This window comes from Neltuma alba, unplaced genomic scaffold, assembly GCF_004799145.2.
Source record: "Neltuma alba isolate B1F8T4 unplaced genomic scaffold, ASM479914v2 tig00000640_pilon, whole genome shotgun sequence".
Taxonomy (NCBI): Eukaryota; Viridiplantae; Streptophyta; class Magnoliopsida; order Fabales; family Fabaceae; genus Neltuma; species Neltuma alba.
Genome location: NW_021632124.1, coordinates 10,378 through 27,419, shown reverse-complemented (window position 1 = coordinate 27,419; position 17,042 = coordinate 10,378). Strand labels below are relative to the sequence as shown.

Sequence of the window (17,042 nt, the reverse complement as noted above, 5' to 3'; positions counted from 1 at the left end):
GTTAACTAACTATCATATTAAAAATCAAATAAAATATTTCTAAACAGTGTAGTTGAGATCAAGCCAAAATAAAACCGGACGACAAGAGCGGTCTGGCCATCAACAAGAAGATAACGAGCCGTTTCATTAAAAAGGAGCAATTTTGATTATATGATCATTTTGAATGAATGATATTTAAGATTACAAAATCAGCAGATATATATATATAGATATATATATCCAGGGCTAAGGTAAAATACTGAATCTCACTGTTGTCCATTTGGTTTCATATTAGAAACCAAAACTAAACATGATTCTAATACTTTCTCTAATGTAAAACTAATTAAACACATTTATGCATTCTAGTAACATGTATTGTGGAGAATGAAGACCCCAAAAAAAAGATGTATAATGGCAATTAATTGGATCCACAAGATGTAATAATGCGTGGTGATTTGGAAGTGCTTGCTTACTTGTTTCATTTTCCTTCTCATATACTGTTTTCCTTTTTGATTCTGCATAATATTAAAGATATCGAGTCAGATAGCATTGGTTTGACAGTCTAATAACATAAAAGTTCTCATATAAATATAAAAGTATGTGACTTCGATCCTATTTATAATTTTAGGCTATTGGTATTTATTTGTAACTCTAATTTGAATAATATATATTTTTCACTTGTGATGTGCTCTCGCTGCTTTAAAATACAAGTATCAGATAACTAAATCAGGCAACTGAAAAAATTAATTAAAATTAATTAAAGACAATAAATATATAAAAAAAACTATAACTTATTTTCCTAAAGTAGACAATGAATAAGAAGAGAGATGAGAGATACTAAGTCAGAAAAAAAAATCTCAAAAAAGTGACTGTTGAATTTTAAAATTTCAAATCAGTATTTATTACTATATTTATAAAAAAAATGACTACATTCAAAAAGCAAATGACAATATATTTTTGTAATAATTCCTAATTTAGAATTTTGAAATTCAACAATCATTTTTTTGAGATTTTTCCCAAGAAAAAAAAACAAGAGAGACATATAATTAATTAGACAAAGAAGAAAAAAACATTAAATGAGTAGAAAAATCCAAATTATATCCTATGGAAAAAAAAACCGTCTAAAAGATTTAATGTTTATATTTTGAATGAGAAAGCGTGTGTGTGTGTGTGTATTATATTAATTGTCACAAAATGTTGAACTATATGTGATATATGTGAGTGATGATTGGTGCTCTTTGCGGATAACTTTAATAATTCAAAGACACATGATATCATAAACAGGATGATACAGATTCCTTTTGCCCACTTTTAGACTTTGAAATTTGGATCTTCTCCATGTGCATCCTTTTATATTGTACCACGCACCATTCTATTATTATGCATGTTGATGTTTAATCATTGACATCTTTGTTATTTAATGGCATGTTATATGCCACTAAAAAAAAATTAGCTATAGATATCCAGATGATCTCACAAATAGTTAGCTTTTGTAAATCATTACTCCCTCTAGTCTTAGATATAAGATCCTTTTTGTAGTTTAAATTACATTATAAAAGAGGTCTTATATTTAGGACCAGAGGAGTAAATTTTTCCCTTATACTCTCCTTGCATATATTAAAGGATATTCATCAAAAGGTAGTTTCTAATACAGATCACTATAGAAGCACTTTAGAAAAATTGATACACTTCTTTTACGAGGGAGAATTGTAATCAAGTCCTAAGAAAGAAATTTAATTACCTTGAAATTCATTGACAATTGAAGAGTATGCAATGACAAGTTTCCAAGTAGGGAATCACAACAAATTTATACTAGTCACTTATCATTAGAATTTTTTTATAGTTAAATTCTTTTATTGGGACCTCATGGTAATTCTCCTCTTTTACAAAAAACTAACTTAACTAATTTTCTCATTCTTTATAAATTAGTTAACTAATTTTTGTTTTGAGGATCGAAAATAGTATTTCGTATGAAATATTTAGTTATTTCATAAGCCTTCAAGTCCCCCCCTTCTCTATGTATGTGTGTACGGTCTTAAATTGGTTTTATGAGATATTTCAAATGTTGTGTGGTCCGCCTTTTTTTGGTTTGGTCACTACATATATACCACTCCATTTTCCTATTTTGCATTTTTTCTTAACGCATGATAATATTTTTTTAAAAAGCTTTACAAGCTTCACAAGCATAGAATTATGAATACCCTAATCAACAAATGCATTATTGAAGCTTCAATTATTAAGAGGGAAATGGACAAATGGGTATAAGCACGTGTCTAATTATATTTGTGGCTAACATCTCTTTATCCCAAAAATTTGGCCATTCAGTTAATCATTTTGAGGGTTTGTAGCAAACATCCAAATCATTAATTTGAAGATCTCCTTCAAATACATAAAGATCCTTTTTTTTTGTGTATACATAATGACTTCGGAATATTTTAGAAAATTATGCTAGATCTTGGAAAATGCCCAAGTAAAGTTTTTTATATCCATTATATCAAGTTCTCTAATTATATATGTCCATGTGTTTTACTTTTTTTTTTAATGTGGGTTTACAATTAAATGCTATTAACTGCTAATATTTCAAAAATAGTACATATGATCATATATAACTAAAAAACTTGATATAACGAATATAAGGAACTTAATGTAAGTATTATCCTTAGAAATTTTTTGAAAAAGGACATTGCGTGTGAAAGATAAATATTGCATAAATGAAATTAGAATATGCTCTTATCATATTGTGCGACTAGTCAAATTTGGAACAGCCACCTCGAAATTAAATGATCCATGCATGCTCGTAATCGTAGCCAAAAAATATGAGTCACATTATTTATATATTGTTTCTCCTGGCTTGGGCCTACAAAGAAGGGGCATGGCAAAAAGTTTATATCTGTTGTGCAAATTTTGTCCCTCTTTAATTCAGATTTGAATTATGAAAAAAAAAATTGTCTATAAAAATGTCAAAATTTTAAAAAACAAACATATCCAGATAAAGAAAAGGAGAGAAAATAGGATTTGCATTGGATGCTCATCAATTTTGATGAGCACCCAATACTCATCAGATCTGGACCATCCAGATCTGATATGGATAGTTCAGATTTAATTTTATTTTTATTTTTATTTATTTAAAATAATTATTTTAATGGGTATAAAATAAAAAATAAAAAAATCTCTTAACTATCATTCTTTAAAAATATATTTCTTTATTTTAAAATAATTATTTAAAAATATTAAATTTGGACCGTCCAAATTAAATTGCTCACAGGCAATGTTTTAAAAGCCGGACCGGAAGTCGAACCGGAAAGATCAATGGGTCATGGTTCAATCGGTCGGATCGGTCAGACCGTTCGGTCGGACCGGTGACGCAATAATTAATTTAAAACTATATTATATACATATAATTAGTATATATGAAAAATATCAAATTATTAAATAATTTAGAAATGCATTTAAATAATCTAAAATTATAATGAAATCATTGAAAATGGACTAAAACCTTATATATTTAAATTTATGTATGTTTAAAATATTTAATGATATTACAAATTATCAATTCATTCAAATCAAAATATTTTTTTAAAAAATAGACCAAATATCGAAACAAAAAGACTAGCGACTCACGATTTTAACATCACAATATATGAAATTTTCAATGAAATAATACTTTATGGTTATAAATAGTCTAAAAATATATTAGGATATTTAAGGGGATCAATTTTTTTTATTTTTCTTCTATTTTTTTTAAATTTTTTAGTATTTTTTCAGTCAGGCTAAAAAACCGTCCGGTTTTCTGAAAACCGTTCCGGTTCCCGGTCCAACTCCGGTTTCCGGCTTAATAACGGCTCAACTCCGGTCCAATCCGGCTCAACTATATGAACGGTTTTTTGGTCCAAACCGAGCCGCTAACGAGTCCGGGTGACGGTTCAACCGGTCCGACCGTCCGGTCCGGTCCGGTTCTTTAATCATTGCTCACAGGTGATAAACAACCGGGTGCTCATTAGGTGATGAGCACGAAATGCGAGAAAATAAAGAACTAGCAATTTCATTACAAGAGTTAAATAATGAGTTGTATATATAAAAGATTCTGATATCCATATTCACCAAGACTTGTCCAGTTCTGGCAAATATTAATTCTTGTCATTAATCAAACCACTTTTCTCCCTCATTCTCGCATTCACAACCATTTTAATAATAATTCATGAGCGACTCTTGAGGAAAGTGGTGCAGAGTTTCTTCCAAGCCTCCCTATCAGGCTCTGCCAACACCATCTTAGCCCTAGCTTCCACGCCATAAGCTTCCTGTTCATCATTAATTCCAAACATGAACATATATATAAAATATATATATATATATATATATATATATATCAGATTAGTTTTGCAATATTGCAAGAGTATAGTGATATGGTTTTTTTTTTTTTTATGGTTTTAAAGAATGAAGAAATTACGCACCAGGATGAGGTGACGCTGAACAAGGCGGTCGATGAGGTGAAAAAGGATGTCAAGGTTGTACTCAGGGTGGCCTTGGATCCCCATTATGTGATCTCCCATCCTAAACATCTCCACCCCCGTCTTCTCCGACCAACCTATCACCTCTGCCTTCGCCGGAATTTCTCTCACCTGCACTTTTTTCAGCCACCCGACACCATATCTATTAATCTGTGTGTGTGTGTAATAATGCACATGATATTCATGCAAACAACCATCATTATATTCACAATAGAAAAGCAAAAGTTGACACCTCATCGCGATGGCATTGGATTATGGACAGCTTTGACGGCGGCACGAGAGACGTCGGAGACCAAGGCGGCGATGGTGATGTTAACGTTATGGTTCTCACGCCGATGTCCCAACCAGTGGGAGACCGACTCACCTTCCCGCCCAATGCACGGCACAGTATCTGATGATCCATCACAAGACCCCAATCCAAATTAATTAACTAATCAACCTTCTAAAACAAAAACCAAAGCATACTAAAAGGAAATAGAAATGGACGGTGCTGTTTTGGAATTGACCAAAACTCGCCATGTCAAAACAGTGGGTCATTCATCTGCAATATAGTTTATTCTTTGCTGTCAAAATGGGTCAATTAAAATAATTGATGTATGTCACACCCACCCCCCAACATTAATTATATGATGGCTCAAAAGAACCATTATACAATGCAGTTCCAAATGGAAATTAAAAGCATCACAAAGTGGTGCTTATCATGTCGACGACAAGCTTTGTAGACGTAGACATCTAAAACAATGTACGTGTTCCACATCCATATATGTACAGTAGACACTCACGAAATATCTAGATGCACGTCACTGCCAAAGGTTAAATGATAAAAATTCATCATCAGAATTCAGAAGCCAGAAAATACAAATACACGTGTTTCTTTAACGACCACAGGCTTTAAATTTAAAAAGAAACAAAGAAAGGAAGAAAGAACGAAAGCACAATTAAACAGGCTAAGAGAAGACATGGGCACTTAATCTAATATTACCTGTATTTAATATAAAACCTAATTAACTAATTTAAGTATATTAAGCAAGTTTGTTAAATTAGTTATTTGTAGTACATAGATATCATCTCCTCTAAAATACTTTTATTAATCATATGTATTAGTTAAAAATGAAACATTTAACATGTGCAATTACTATAAGAACTATCTTAAAAAAAATAGAAAAATACGAGAGACAAAACAAATTGAGATCTTATATTTAAGACCAAATTAAATATCAAGCTAACTCTTATATTAAGAATCGAAAGTAATACTTAATATTGTTTCGTACCATCAAATAAGAATAAGTAAATTTTAAGATGTTAATAATATCAATAGTAACTATTCATTAAAAGATGAATAACATATACATAATTCACATGTTCAAATAAGAATATAAATTCTTTTTCTAATGAAATACTACCTCCGATCCTAATTATAAGACCCAATTGACTAATTTGAGAAGATTAAGGAAGCAAGTTAAGTTAGTTATTTGTAATAAATAAGTGTTGTCATTCCAAAAATATCCTTACTAATTAAGTGTATTGGCTAGAACTATCATTATTAGAAGGACTATCTTGGAAAAAAATACATAAATTGAAAGACAAAATGGATTGGGGTCTTATAATTAGGACCAAACAAAAAGTCAAACGGGCTCTTATATTAAGGACCAGAGGTAGTATATCATTATGCCTTTTAGTACGTCATATCTTCTACTGACTGAGGCTCCACCTCCAGTTCTAATTATAAAAACTGGTTGACTAATTTGAAAAGATTAAAGAAAGAAGTTAAATTAGTTATTTGTAATAAATAAGTGTTGTCTTTCCTAGTATATCCTTACTAATCAAATGTATTGGCTAGAACTACCATTGTAAGAAAGACTATTTTAGAAAAAAATGTATAAATATTAAAAACAAAATAGATTGTGATCTTATATTTAGGATCAAAATAAAAATCAAATGAGATCTTATATTAAAAATCAGAGCTAGTATTTTACATAATAATAATATATGCGTCACGAAGTGATATCAATTATATTTGACAGTACAAATATTGAAACAAACAATAGTACTCGTGGACTAGAGGGGAGGGGATCAGTAATGTGCCATCGGATCCTTGTTGGTTTCGTCCTCTCTAGTGCTCTTGCTACAATATAATGCAACGGTCCCGTTTTGCTCCAGAGTCCACTCTGGTGTATCTCCATAATTGTTTATAAATTTATCAGGCAAAATAATCTCTTGCTTCAATTGGGTTATAAGTCTGATCTTAAACTTCCAGTAAGCTATGAAGATTCAGTTGTATGATTAATCATCCCAGCACATCAATAATAATATTTAACAATTTTAATTTGATCATCTGTATTAGACTGTCGTTTAATTTCCGCCATGTGCAATATCCACTCAGAAAATCCACGCATAAGGAAATTTCTATCTTTCTTTCCTTATTTAAAAAAAAAAAAATCAGATAATACTCTGCTCAAGTTCCACCTAATTCTTAGTACTTAGAAGACCTATATATTCCCCTGATTGTTATTACTTTTTCTTCTTTCAAACGATGTTTTCCATAAGCAACCCCAAATCTAGTTTCAAAAGCAATGGTAACAGGACACACAAGCAAAATCTTTATAATAGTCAACTAATTTATTAAGTAAGAAACTCTAAATCTGAACGCCTCCTCAGGAAATGAAGGATCATTTTTTTTTTCTTTTTAAATGCCTGCTATGTCATACGATACGAACATAGTTTTTTAAAGTCCAGTTTCAAAACCAATGGTAAACTGATAACACACATTCTATATTTTTACTGGTATTCAGCTAATACATTTTTAATCTTTTTTAAAGACGGAAAAAAGGGGGCAAAGAAAAGATAGTGATATGCTACTGTATCGATTTCGAAAATCGTTCGTGAAAATCCAACAAAATCAGATCACAGAAACGCAACTGATATCTCAAACGAAAGATGAATGAACGATTGACTGATTAGTTACCTGGTGACCGAAGCAAATGCCGAGGATTTTCTTCTTCATGGAATCGAGTTTCTGAATGAGAGTGATGAGGCGATGGATCCAGGCGTCATTTCCGTGGGCGTCATTGCAGCTGCCGGTGATGACGAATCCGTCGTAGACGTCGAGATCACCGTCCTCCTCCGGGAACTCGCCGGAAACCACCTTGTAAACGTCCCAAGTCTCGCCTTCCTCCGCCAGCATTCTGAAGAAAACCCCAAAATACCCTCCGTACTTCTTCCTTACGTACTCGGAATCCTCCGCACACAGCAACACCGCATACCTTTTCCCCTCCATTAATCTCTCCTTTTCACTAAAAGGCTTTGTACGGTCTCTTTCTTCTCTCTCTGTGAATCGGTACGAGCTTTCTCTCACTAAGACCTTAGAGAGAGAAAGCAGACAATAGAGAAGGGGGGGCGGAGCGAGAGAGAGAGAGAGAGAGCTTTTCCGTATTCTTGCGTATATGCAGAGGGAAGAGAGACCGTGTTAATGGCGAAACGAAATTGCAATCCACGTGGTTTTAAAAGCGTGGAATTATGAAAATACCCATGATTGACTCTTTTATTACGAAAATGACACGGATAAAGCCGAGGGGTTTCAATTTCCATTCAAACGACTGGTAGTTTTGATGGGGCCAACAATAAACGACCCCAGTTTCAACTCGACGTGTCCATCTCTCCAACTCGAATACTATGTTTTTTACTTCGACGGGTTTGGAAAAACATAATACAAAAACAATTAGAATAAAGTTTTTAAGATTATTATAATGTAAATTTCCTTCTAATTGGGCCATATGGCTTGAATTTGAATTAGTAGTTAATTATAACAAATGTGTAAAATATTCTTTTTGATATGTATATAACATTAGATTTTATATTAATTTATAAGTAGGAAATTAATTTAAGAAAAAACTGTAAATATAATAAATAAAAAGTATTGAGATTTTATATTTAAAATTCAGCCTGCTCAACCCAATACTAAAAGAGTATCTTATAGTTTGTATAGAGAAAAGGACTTTGAAATATAATGAGGCATAAAAGTTTTAAAATTAAAGTGAATCATGATCGTAATAAGAGTATATGCTCCAATCTCATTATTAATATAAAAATCTTATCAGTGGATACTATGGAAATACCTTTATAAGAGTCCAATATCAATTTTTGAGTGACTCTTTAGCATTCAATTTAGCTAAACTTTATTTTATACTAGTAGTAATGGGGACAAGAAAAGGCAAAGGATGAATGTGGACTAGTTTATGGTTTATGGGGGAAACTAGCAATGAAATATCTTTAGAATTGAATACCCACGAAAATCAAGATTTGCCTACCATTAAGGGAAGTCATGGTCAAGAAACCGACCAAATTCTGCACAAAGGCAAGTCTTCATAATTTATTAATGGAGATTTTGGTTTGAATTGGCATTTGTATATGTGTGGGGATCAATTCATGTAAGGATTGAAAAGTAGAAAGATAGGATCCATATTTTATTTCATAGTTTATAATATCGTATAAAAACATTTTTTTAATTATGTGATTTTTATATTAGTTTTAATTTCTGCATGGATTATAGGTTACGTGAAAAAATAACTTATAATACGTGCATGGGAAAATAAATTCTAAAATAAAATATTTATGTGATAGTAATGGGAAATTGTCAAGTCATAAAAATAATGAGTTATTGTTAATAATTATAATACATAGGGGCATGGGATAATAAATTTTGAAATAGAACATTTACAAAGGCATGCAGCACCCAAGTTCCAATTACAACTATATGGTAATATTGTCATTTTTTATGTAATTTTTTTTATTCACTAAATTTTATTACTCAGCCTTACTTAAAAAGGATCAAAGTATTTTTAGTTGACAAGGTAACTTTGCTCACACACTCTCTATTTTGTTTGTCTTGAGATGAAGCTGACAATGTTAATTTACTTATTTTATTGGCCAGAATTAGTTCAATTACGTGGAGCATTACTTTAAGCCTTAGATTAGGGAAAGGTGGTCTCAATTAATTACTTATTTTCCTTATTTTGGGACACATAAACGGCATTGCGTTTCCTTCATCCAATTACTTGTGTTCCATTGATTGCTTCATACTCACTTCCCCATTATATCTATGTATGTGCTTTTATGTTTAACGCCCTACTCAATTGAAGAGCCTTTTTTTTAATCAAATTAATAATTAATATCATCTTTGATTTCTAAAATTATGCATATTATTGTGCATCAAATTTAGAATTCGCTTTTTCCTTTATATAGAATCTATAATAAGCTACTACTGTCTTCAGTCTCAAAAATACAAGAGCTAGACAAAAAATTTATTTTAATGTTACGTATAAAACTCCAATTTATCTTATCTTTTAAATTCATAATTATTTGCCAAAAATATTCCCATTGATTACACATACTAAGGGGCTCCTAATTAAGGAGTAATTTCATTGCATGTGAATAACCAAGGCATTCAAAAAAAATGAAAATGCATTTATTATAATATTCTTAAATTAATTATCTAACTTTTCTTTAATACAAGAGAGGGCATATCCCCAATTTACTTAGCATACGCAAAATATCCTCATTACTTGCCATGCAACAAGAACATAAAGAAGAGCAGTTGGACCATTTACTTCTCCACACATTTATAGGCAATCTATCCAGAAAAGTTCCTTAGAGAAAGACTCGAACTCTTTCAACCTCTTTCCATTTCCGTTTAAGGTTGACAATAGGATTATAAAGAGAGCATGGCTTTGTCTAAGAAGATAATAAGCACTCTTAAGGCTGAAGATTCCATTCCTAGAAGTATTCAAGCCAGCTTTGCACCACATGCTGAATTGAGAGCAAAGATTCTCTTAAAACCTAAACCTTCATAGGATCTAGGAAGCATCACTTGTTGTCATCCAATAAGATGATAACCGTGCTTTTCTTGGTTATTGCCCCATAAGAAATTCCTTTCAATTTGTTCCACTTTTAAAAAAATTCTCTTCGGCAACTGAGTTAGTTGCATAGGATATAAAGGAATGGTGCTTAAAACAGACTTCACAAGAGTTATACGTCCAGTAAGAGATAAAATTCAACTTTCCACACAGTCGATTTTTTTGGTAGACATAGGTATTATCCTATTAAAAGTAATTCTGTTCGAAATACTATTAGATACTCCTCCGGTTCTTAATATAAGACCTAATTCTTGAGTTGGTTTTGGTCCTAAATATAAGATTCATTTCTCATATTTTTTAATTTTCTCTAAATTACCCCTATGGATACTCCCCCAACCATAATTAAGTAGAATAGGGAGAGAGGGTATTAAGAAAGATGATTATGGTGTTTTAGGAAAATGTGTCACTTTTCGTATAATTAACTAATTTACCTAACTTCTTTAATCTAATCAAATTGGTTAAATAGATCTTATATTAAGAACCGAAGGAGTATTAATATAGGCACCTCCCCACGTTGCCAATTTTGATCCCACACACTCCACGATGTTTAGAACCGGATTTTGGGCTGAAAACAACACTGGCCCATACTATGTGGGATATACCTTTGGGGTGAAAAGTGGCACGCGTTGTTATTTGGTCTAAAAGTTTTTTTCTATACATTATTGGTCTTCAAATATTGTTGCTAGGCAAAACCTGAAACTGAAGGTTTTTTTTTTTTTTTTAACCAGCAAATCTGAAACTGAAATTGGCCCATAGGATCCCATGCATTATAATAACTGATGTTGACTTTAGGGAAGGGAAAGGTCGGGTCAAAGTCAAAAGTCAAAATAGCTTAGGGCTCAACACTAGTACTAGGCACCCAGGAGAGAACCTATGGCCGAAAAGGAACTAATTGATATTAAATAATGCCGTTTTTAATCGAATTTTAAGCCTGAATTGTGACTTCATTGTTGTGTATCATCCTCTGCACATATCTAAATTTTAATATGTGTGCCTAAACCTTAAATTATAATTTATGACAGAAAAACTTCTCCATTTACAAACCTTTTCATCTCTTTCTCTTCTTTCTTTTTCTCTTTTCAACATTAATTAGATTGAGATGAAATTAGAAAAAATAGTCATTAACAATCTTCTAGGCACTCTCTTTGGTCCATATTATAAGAAATCTTTTAGAATGTTTTTTGGTTTATTTTATAAGACACTTTGATAGTCCCAATAAGCACTAAATATTTTTTTTAATATATACTCATATTTAATAAGAATGGCAAAAGAAAGTAAAAATTAATATAATATTAGAATTTGATATGGTTAACAAAGTTTAATATTGAGAATCATTTAAATTTTACAACAAATTTAATGTTTTTAATTATTTTGATTGATACTATAAATTAGTTAAAAATGTTTTATACTATGAATAGGAGGAAGTAACTTATAAAAAAAGAACCAAAGCAGTAAATGATTATTTTCTTCCACGAATTTTGCCTAACTTATTTCTTTTCCTTTGATTTTTTTAAATATTTTTTTTCTGCTAAGTATAAGAATGTTTTTACAATGTTGTTTAGTTTTAGTTGTTTGAAGTGTTACTACCCTAAAAGTTGCCTTCAGGCGTCAGTATTTGATATAAGAGGTGTTTGGAAATTCATAGAAACACTTTTTTTAAAAAAATATTTTTATACAAAATAATATTCCTCTGGTCCTAAATATAAGACTCTTATATACACTTATATAAGGGTCTTATATTTAGGACCGGAGGAGTACAAAAATTCTTTCATACATTTAGGTCAAACTCTGTAGAATCACATGTTAAAAGTCAATTCAAACACTTATATGGTCTTAGGCCAAAGGTTACTAACAGTAGGGGCACGTGTCTCACAAGAATAGGTAAGCTTTTAATTTCTCTTGTGTTTTACCAACCGGGATTAGGTCTAGCGGGAGAGGTTAGTTCCTCATAATGTGACGAATTAAAATTTGAATTCCTATTGAGAGAGGTACTCACATTTAGTGCTCGATAATGTCTTGAATAAGATTGCCTCGAGGATACTTATGTTTTAGTATAAAAAAAAAATTCTCTTGTGTCCTGGGATGACACGACAGCCAAGCCAGAGAATGTTAATCTGTTTTATGTGCTCATTCCTGACCGTTGGTTCAAAGAATGCAGATAACAGAATTAGGAGATTAATTAAAAGTAATAGATAAAAAGAAACGTAATTTTTTTAAATAAACATGCCTTTATTTATAGGTGAATAAGTGAGAGAAAACAATAATAAAAAATATTAAAGTATACAGTTAGTCGCTTAGATTTATATTAAGTTTCAGTTTAATTTTCTTAAGTTTAAAAAAAATGTATTTTAAGTCCCTTAATCTCAATAATATTAGTCTTTTTTAATGAGAAGCTGATTCAATGGTAATCTTATAATTAAATGCTAAAAATCATACTCTAAATTTTAGTTGTTCTAGTTGGCGAAAAAAATTTAGTCCTTTAATTCAATTGCCTTTTATAAATGCTCAAAATTTTTAATATTTTATGATATACATAATTATTTAAATGCTAAGAAAAAATAATGAAATAAAATGTTTGAGAAAAATTAATTAAAATTAAAATTAGAAAAATGCATTTAACGTATCTCAAGGTGAATATAATAAAAAGAGATCGATGGATGTAAAAGTTTGAATTTTATGAAAAGAAATGAGAGAGTATTTTTTTTATTATAATTCAAACATCTATTATATTCTTATACAAAAAATTGAACTAATAATTTTTTGTTTAAAAAATTAAAGAAAAATGTTTGTTATCGTTAAACTACAAGGCTCTAAATAGTATGATTTATATTCGCAATAAATTTTTAAAATTTTTTCTACGACGAATATATAAGAATTATATTTTACCCCCCCGACAATGCACATGGACATTAATTCTCCAGTTCGCTCGGAATGAGAGGCAGGAAGAGGAATGAGTGAGAAAATTTTAATAAATTTGATTTTAGAAATAAAATAAATGAAATTATAAAATTTCAATAGAGAAAAATGTAAAAAAAAATTATTCTTCAAATTTCAACAAGTTATTGATTACTTATTTTACTATTTTTCCCTTAATATTGGGTTTATGGAAGCAAAATTCATATGATAAATATTTCCTCTTGTTCTATTTATAAATTTTAATTGAGATTTGATTCAACATTTTATTTCCTCTCTTTATAAACAAAGATGCACTTAAAAAGATAAATATATATTTTACTTATTTATTATTTTTAAATAATTATAATTATTTTTTTATAATACTATATAAACTAATTATTCGAAATTTATAATAACAGTTGACAACAAAAAAGTTTATAATAATTGTTTGTCCCTTTCTGCCTCTCAGTATGGTTGTGGAACAATTGGGCTGATGGCTCTTCCGCCAAAATGAGTAGCCGCAAGCTATCCACGTAGCCGTCCCAGATCGCAATTCCCGTACGCTGTGTCAAGGTTTCCCAGCTACCATCTTACATTTAAAGCGCCATTATTACGTTGGTTTTGTTTTTTTTTGTTTTTTTCAGTCATAGCACCATCACCCACCCAGTTTAATGATTTAAATTTAGTTAAAATATTTTTTTAATTTTTAATTTGGTAGTTAAAAAATTATTTTTATTTTAAATTTTGTATACACTAACATAATTTTTCAAAAGTTGTCCAAATTTAAAAACAAAAAGCAAAAATTAAATCTAAACTATCAAAATTAGATTTAGACAACCCAAATTTTGTACTAAAATAATATTCAAGTATTTGGAGAGGCTTTGTTTTTTTCTCATAAGTATTAATTTAGATTTGTTTAATCATATAATTTATTTTTTGTTTTATTCCTGCTTAATTATATGTTTATCTTATTTCTTTTTTCACTCGTTTTCTTTCCTACTCGTGCTCTCTGTGAATAAGGTGTTTATAAAAAATAAGTTATTTATTGTCTTTAATCAAATTTTAACCAAATTGCCTAATTCTTATACTTAGAGAGGTGGCAGAGGCTGGTGAAACTTCCCTGATATTTTTGTATCAATCCTTCTATTGAATGTTGGTCGAAGTTCGTTATTCGAAAAAAGAAATTGATTTATGATGACGGGTACATCAGGGTCTTCATTGGACCGCAGATCCCATATAATGCCGGCGTCATTTCAATGAAAATCCCACAACTTGTTTTAACTCTGGTCGTCTTCATATCTCCGTTCTGTTCTCAGCCACAACCACCACCGCCATGGACGGAACCGGGTCTGATCGGAACAGACACGTGGCAGTCTTCGCTTTCCCCTACGGCACCCACGCCGCCCCTCTGCTCAACCTCGTCGTCAAGCTGGCACGTGCGGCCCCGCACTCGACTGTATCCTTCTTCACCACCCAACAGAGCAAGCATTCCCTGTTATCTTCCAAATTCAGCAACACCATCCCACAAAACATCAAGTTCTTCTCCGTCTCCGATGGCATCCCCGCCGGGCTCGACCTCACCCACCACCACCCTTCGCGGCGGTTGGACTTCTTTCTCGAAGCCGGTCCTCAGAACCTGAAACAGGCTGTGAGTATGGCAGTTTCAGAGACTAAAATGAGAGTGACCTGTGTGATTTCTGATGCGTTCGTGACTTCTTCTCTTGTTCTTGCTCAAGAGTACGGTGTGCCTTGGATTGCTCTCTGGACTTCGTATACTTGCTCTCTCTCTGCTCACTTTTACACCCAATTGATCCGCGAAAAGCACCGCCTTGGTAGTGATGAAAATGGAAGCTTGGCCTTCATTAATCCTGGCTTCTCCAAGTTCCGAACCCAGGATTTACCAGAAACAATTGTACGCACTTTTGCTTTCAATTTTGAAGATATTCTGAATCATTATCTGTAACAGCTTGCTATTCTTTGTGTAGATACTCACAGACGGAGAAAAAGAAGAAGAATCTGCGTTTTCCAAAATGCTAGCTTCAATGGGAAGAGTGCTTCCAGAAGCCCAGGCAGTGGTGGTTAACTTCTACGAGGAACTAGACCCACCTGAAATGGTTGAGGATCTGAGATCAAAGATGAAGGCTTTAGTGTACGCAGGTTTTCTGAATCTCTCCCTCCCACTTCCCCCTCCGCCGCCGGCGAACACCGACGAAACAGGAAGCTTGTTGTGGCTAGATCAGCAAAGTGCCAAGTCATTAGTATATATCAGCTTAGGAACAGTGGTTTCACCTCCTCCTCACGAGCTAGCTGCCGTTGCAGAGGCACTGGAAGAACTCGAAGATGTTCCATTTCTGTGGTCACTTAAGGATCATTCAAAGGCGCTTCTTCCAAAAGGGTTTCTGGAAAGAACAAGCAGGAAGGGGAAGGTAGTTCCATGGGCTCCACAAACCCTAGTTTTAGCTCATGAATCAGTGGGAGTTTTCGTGACTCATGGCGGGTGTAACTCAGTGAGCGAGTCACTGTCGAGTGGCGTCCCCATGATTTGCAGGCCTTACTTTGGAGATCAGCTTATGGCGGCGAGAATGGTGGAGGATGTTTGGGAGGTTGGTGTGAAGATAGAAGGTGGGTTGTTCACTAAGAACGCGCTGATCAGGAGCTTGGAGGTTGTTCTGAAGCAGAAAGAAGGGAAGGTGATGAGAAAGAAGGCTGAGAAATTGAAGAACCTTGTGATTGAGGCAGCGGGGCAAAATGGGAAAACTGCAAAAGAATTAAAATCGTTGGTTGAAATAATCTCTTGAAGAAATCATGAAAATGATCGAAGCATGATGCTGCCGCGATTTGTTTCCCTGTTTGTACCTTGCGCTTCCATTCCTCATTAATTGATTTGGAATCTATAATTTACTTTGCTTTTTATATATTTATAATTTTTAAATTAATTCACCTAATTTAACTAATATTATATGGGGATATTTTGAATAAATATATTATATTTATCATAATTAATTTAATTATTTAACCTTTTTAATCCTGCCATTAATTAAATAGCTTTATATTAATCCTCTAATTTTATAAAATATCTTGAGTCATTTAATCCTAACACTTTAATAAAGAATAGTTATATTGAAATTTGAAAAAAAGACACTAAAATACTCTAAAAAAATACTAAACGACAAATTATGGTGAGTGAATTTCAAAATTCTAAATCAATTTCTTTGTACTATTTAGAAATTTTTAAATATTATGAAATGATAATACTGTCCTTATTCTTGATGACTACTTTCATATAATTATTGACTACGCTAGTTTAACTATCAGTTACTTTTGGTTCAAAGTTCTAGTGACTGTTTCTATATAACTATTGACTCCACAAGAGTAATAAATAATTAAACAAAAGTTGTCACTAGATCTTCAACAACACTTAATACATTCTTTTTGAATTTTTGAAACAAAAGTAGTTAATAGGAAAACGAGAATAGTCAATAACTAAATAAGAGTAGTCGCCAGAATTTTAAAAATAAAAGTAGTCAATTGCAATACTAAAGTTGTCAATAGCAAAATAAGAGTAGTCCATCAGATTTCTAAAAACAAATGTAGTAAATAGTTAAAAAAGAGTAATCAATACATAAGAAAGAATAGTCACTGGAGCTGTGGCAATTGGTCCTCAGGGGAGCTCTACTGGCTAGCCATTGACAGGTCGTTGGTGCTAGAGCGTCGACGGCTGGAAACTGGCTAAGGGTGTTGAAGTGAC

The 17,042-nt window shown here is 31.9% G+C and overlaps 2 protein-coding genes across 3 annotated transcripts; one reads left to right on the top strand and one right to left on the bottom strand.

Moving 5' to 3' along the window:
• Positions 1-4,003: 4,003 nt before the first annotated feature.
• Positions 4,004-7,895, bottom strand: LOC114743458 (gamma-glutamyl peptidase 5). Of its 2 annotated transcripts, XM_028931674.1 has the most exons (5): positions 7,849-7,864; positions 7,453-7,814; positions 4,720-4,878; positions 4,431-4,598; positions 4,004-4,277 (listed from the first exon to the last, which is right to left on the bottom strand). In XM_028931674.1, exons 2-5 carry the CDS (start codon positions 7,762-7,764, stop codon positions 4,176-4,178), a joined length of 741 nt encoding a protein of 246 aa, XP_028787507.1. In that variant the 5' UTR covers positions 7,765-7,814; positions 7,849-7,864; the 3' UTR covers positions 4,004-4,175. The 2 variants fall into 2 exon arrangements, with proteins under 2 accessions (XP_028787507.1, XP_028787514.1); XM_028931681.1 differs by having other exon boundaries at positions 7,453-7,895.
• Positions 7,896-14,419: 6,524 nt separating this feature from the next.
• LOC114743450 (anthocyanidin 3-O-glucosyltransferase 7-like) lies at positions 14,420-16,151 on the top strand. The gene is made up of 2 exons (XM_028931662.1): positions 14,420-15,206; positions 15,280-16,151. Exons 1-2 carry the CDS (start codon positions 14,628-14,630, stop codon positions 16,090-16,092), a joined length of 1,392 nt encoding a protein of 463 aa, XP_028787495.1. The 5' UTR covers positions 14,420-14,627; the 3' UTR covers positions 16,093-16,151.
• The last annotated feature ends 891 nt before the right edge of the window (positions 16,152-17,042 follow it).

Excerpts from the sequence above, each read along its gene's own strand:
- LOC114743458 (XM_028931681.1), bottom strand. The coding sequence starts at position 7,764 with ATGGAGGGGAAAAGGTATGCGGTGTTGCTGTGTGCGGAGGATTCCGAG. Across the intron at positions 4,879-7,452 it reads GCATTTGCTTCGGTCACCAG|ATACTGTGCCGTGCATTGGG; the intron begins GTAACTAATCAG and ends ATGGATCATCAG. Across the intron at positions 4,278-4,430 it reads TTCAGCGTCACCTCATCCTG|GAAGCTTATGGCGTGGAAGC; the intron begins GTGCGTAATTTC and ends AATGATGAACAG.
- LOC114743450 (XM_028931662.1), top strand. The coding sequence starts at position 14,628 with ATGGACGGAACCGGGTCTGATCGGAACAGACACGTGGCAGTCTTCGCT. Across the intron at positions 15,207-15,279 it reads AGGATTTACCAGAAACAATT|ATACTCACAGACGGAGAAAA; the intron begins GTACGCACTTTT and ends TTCTTTGTGTAG.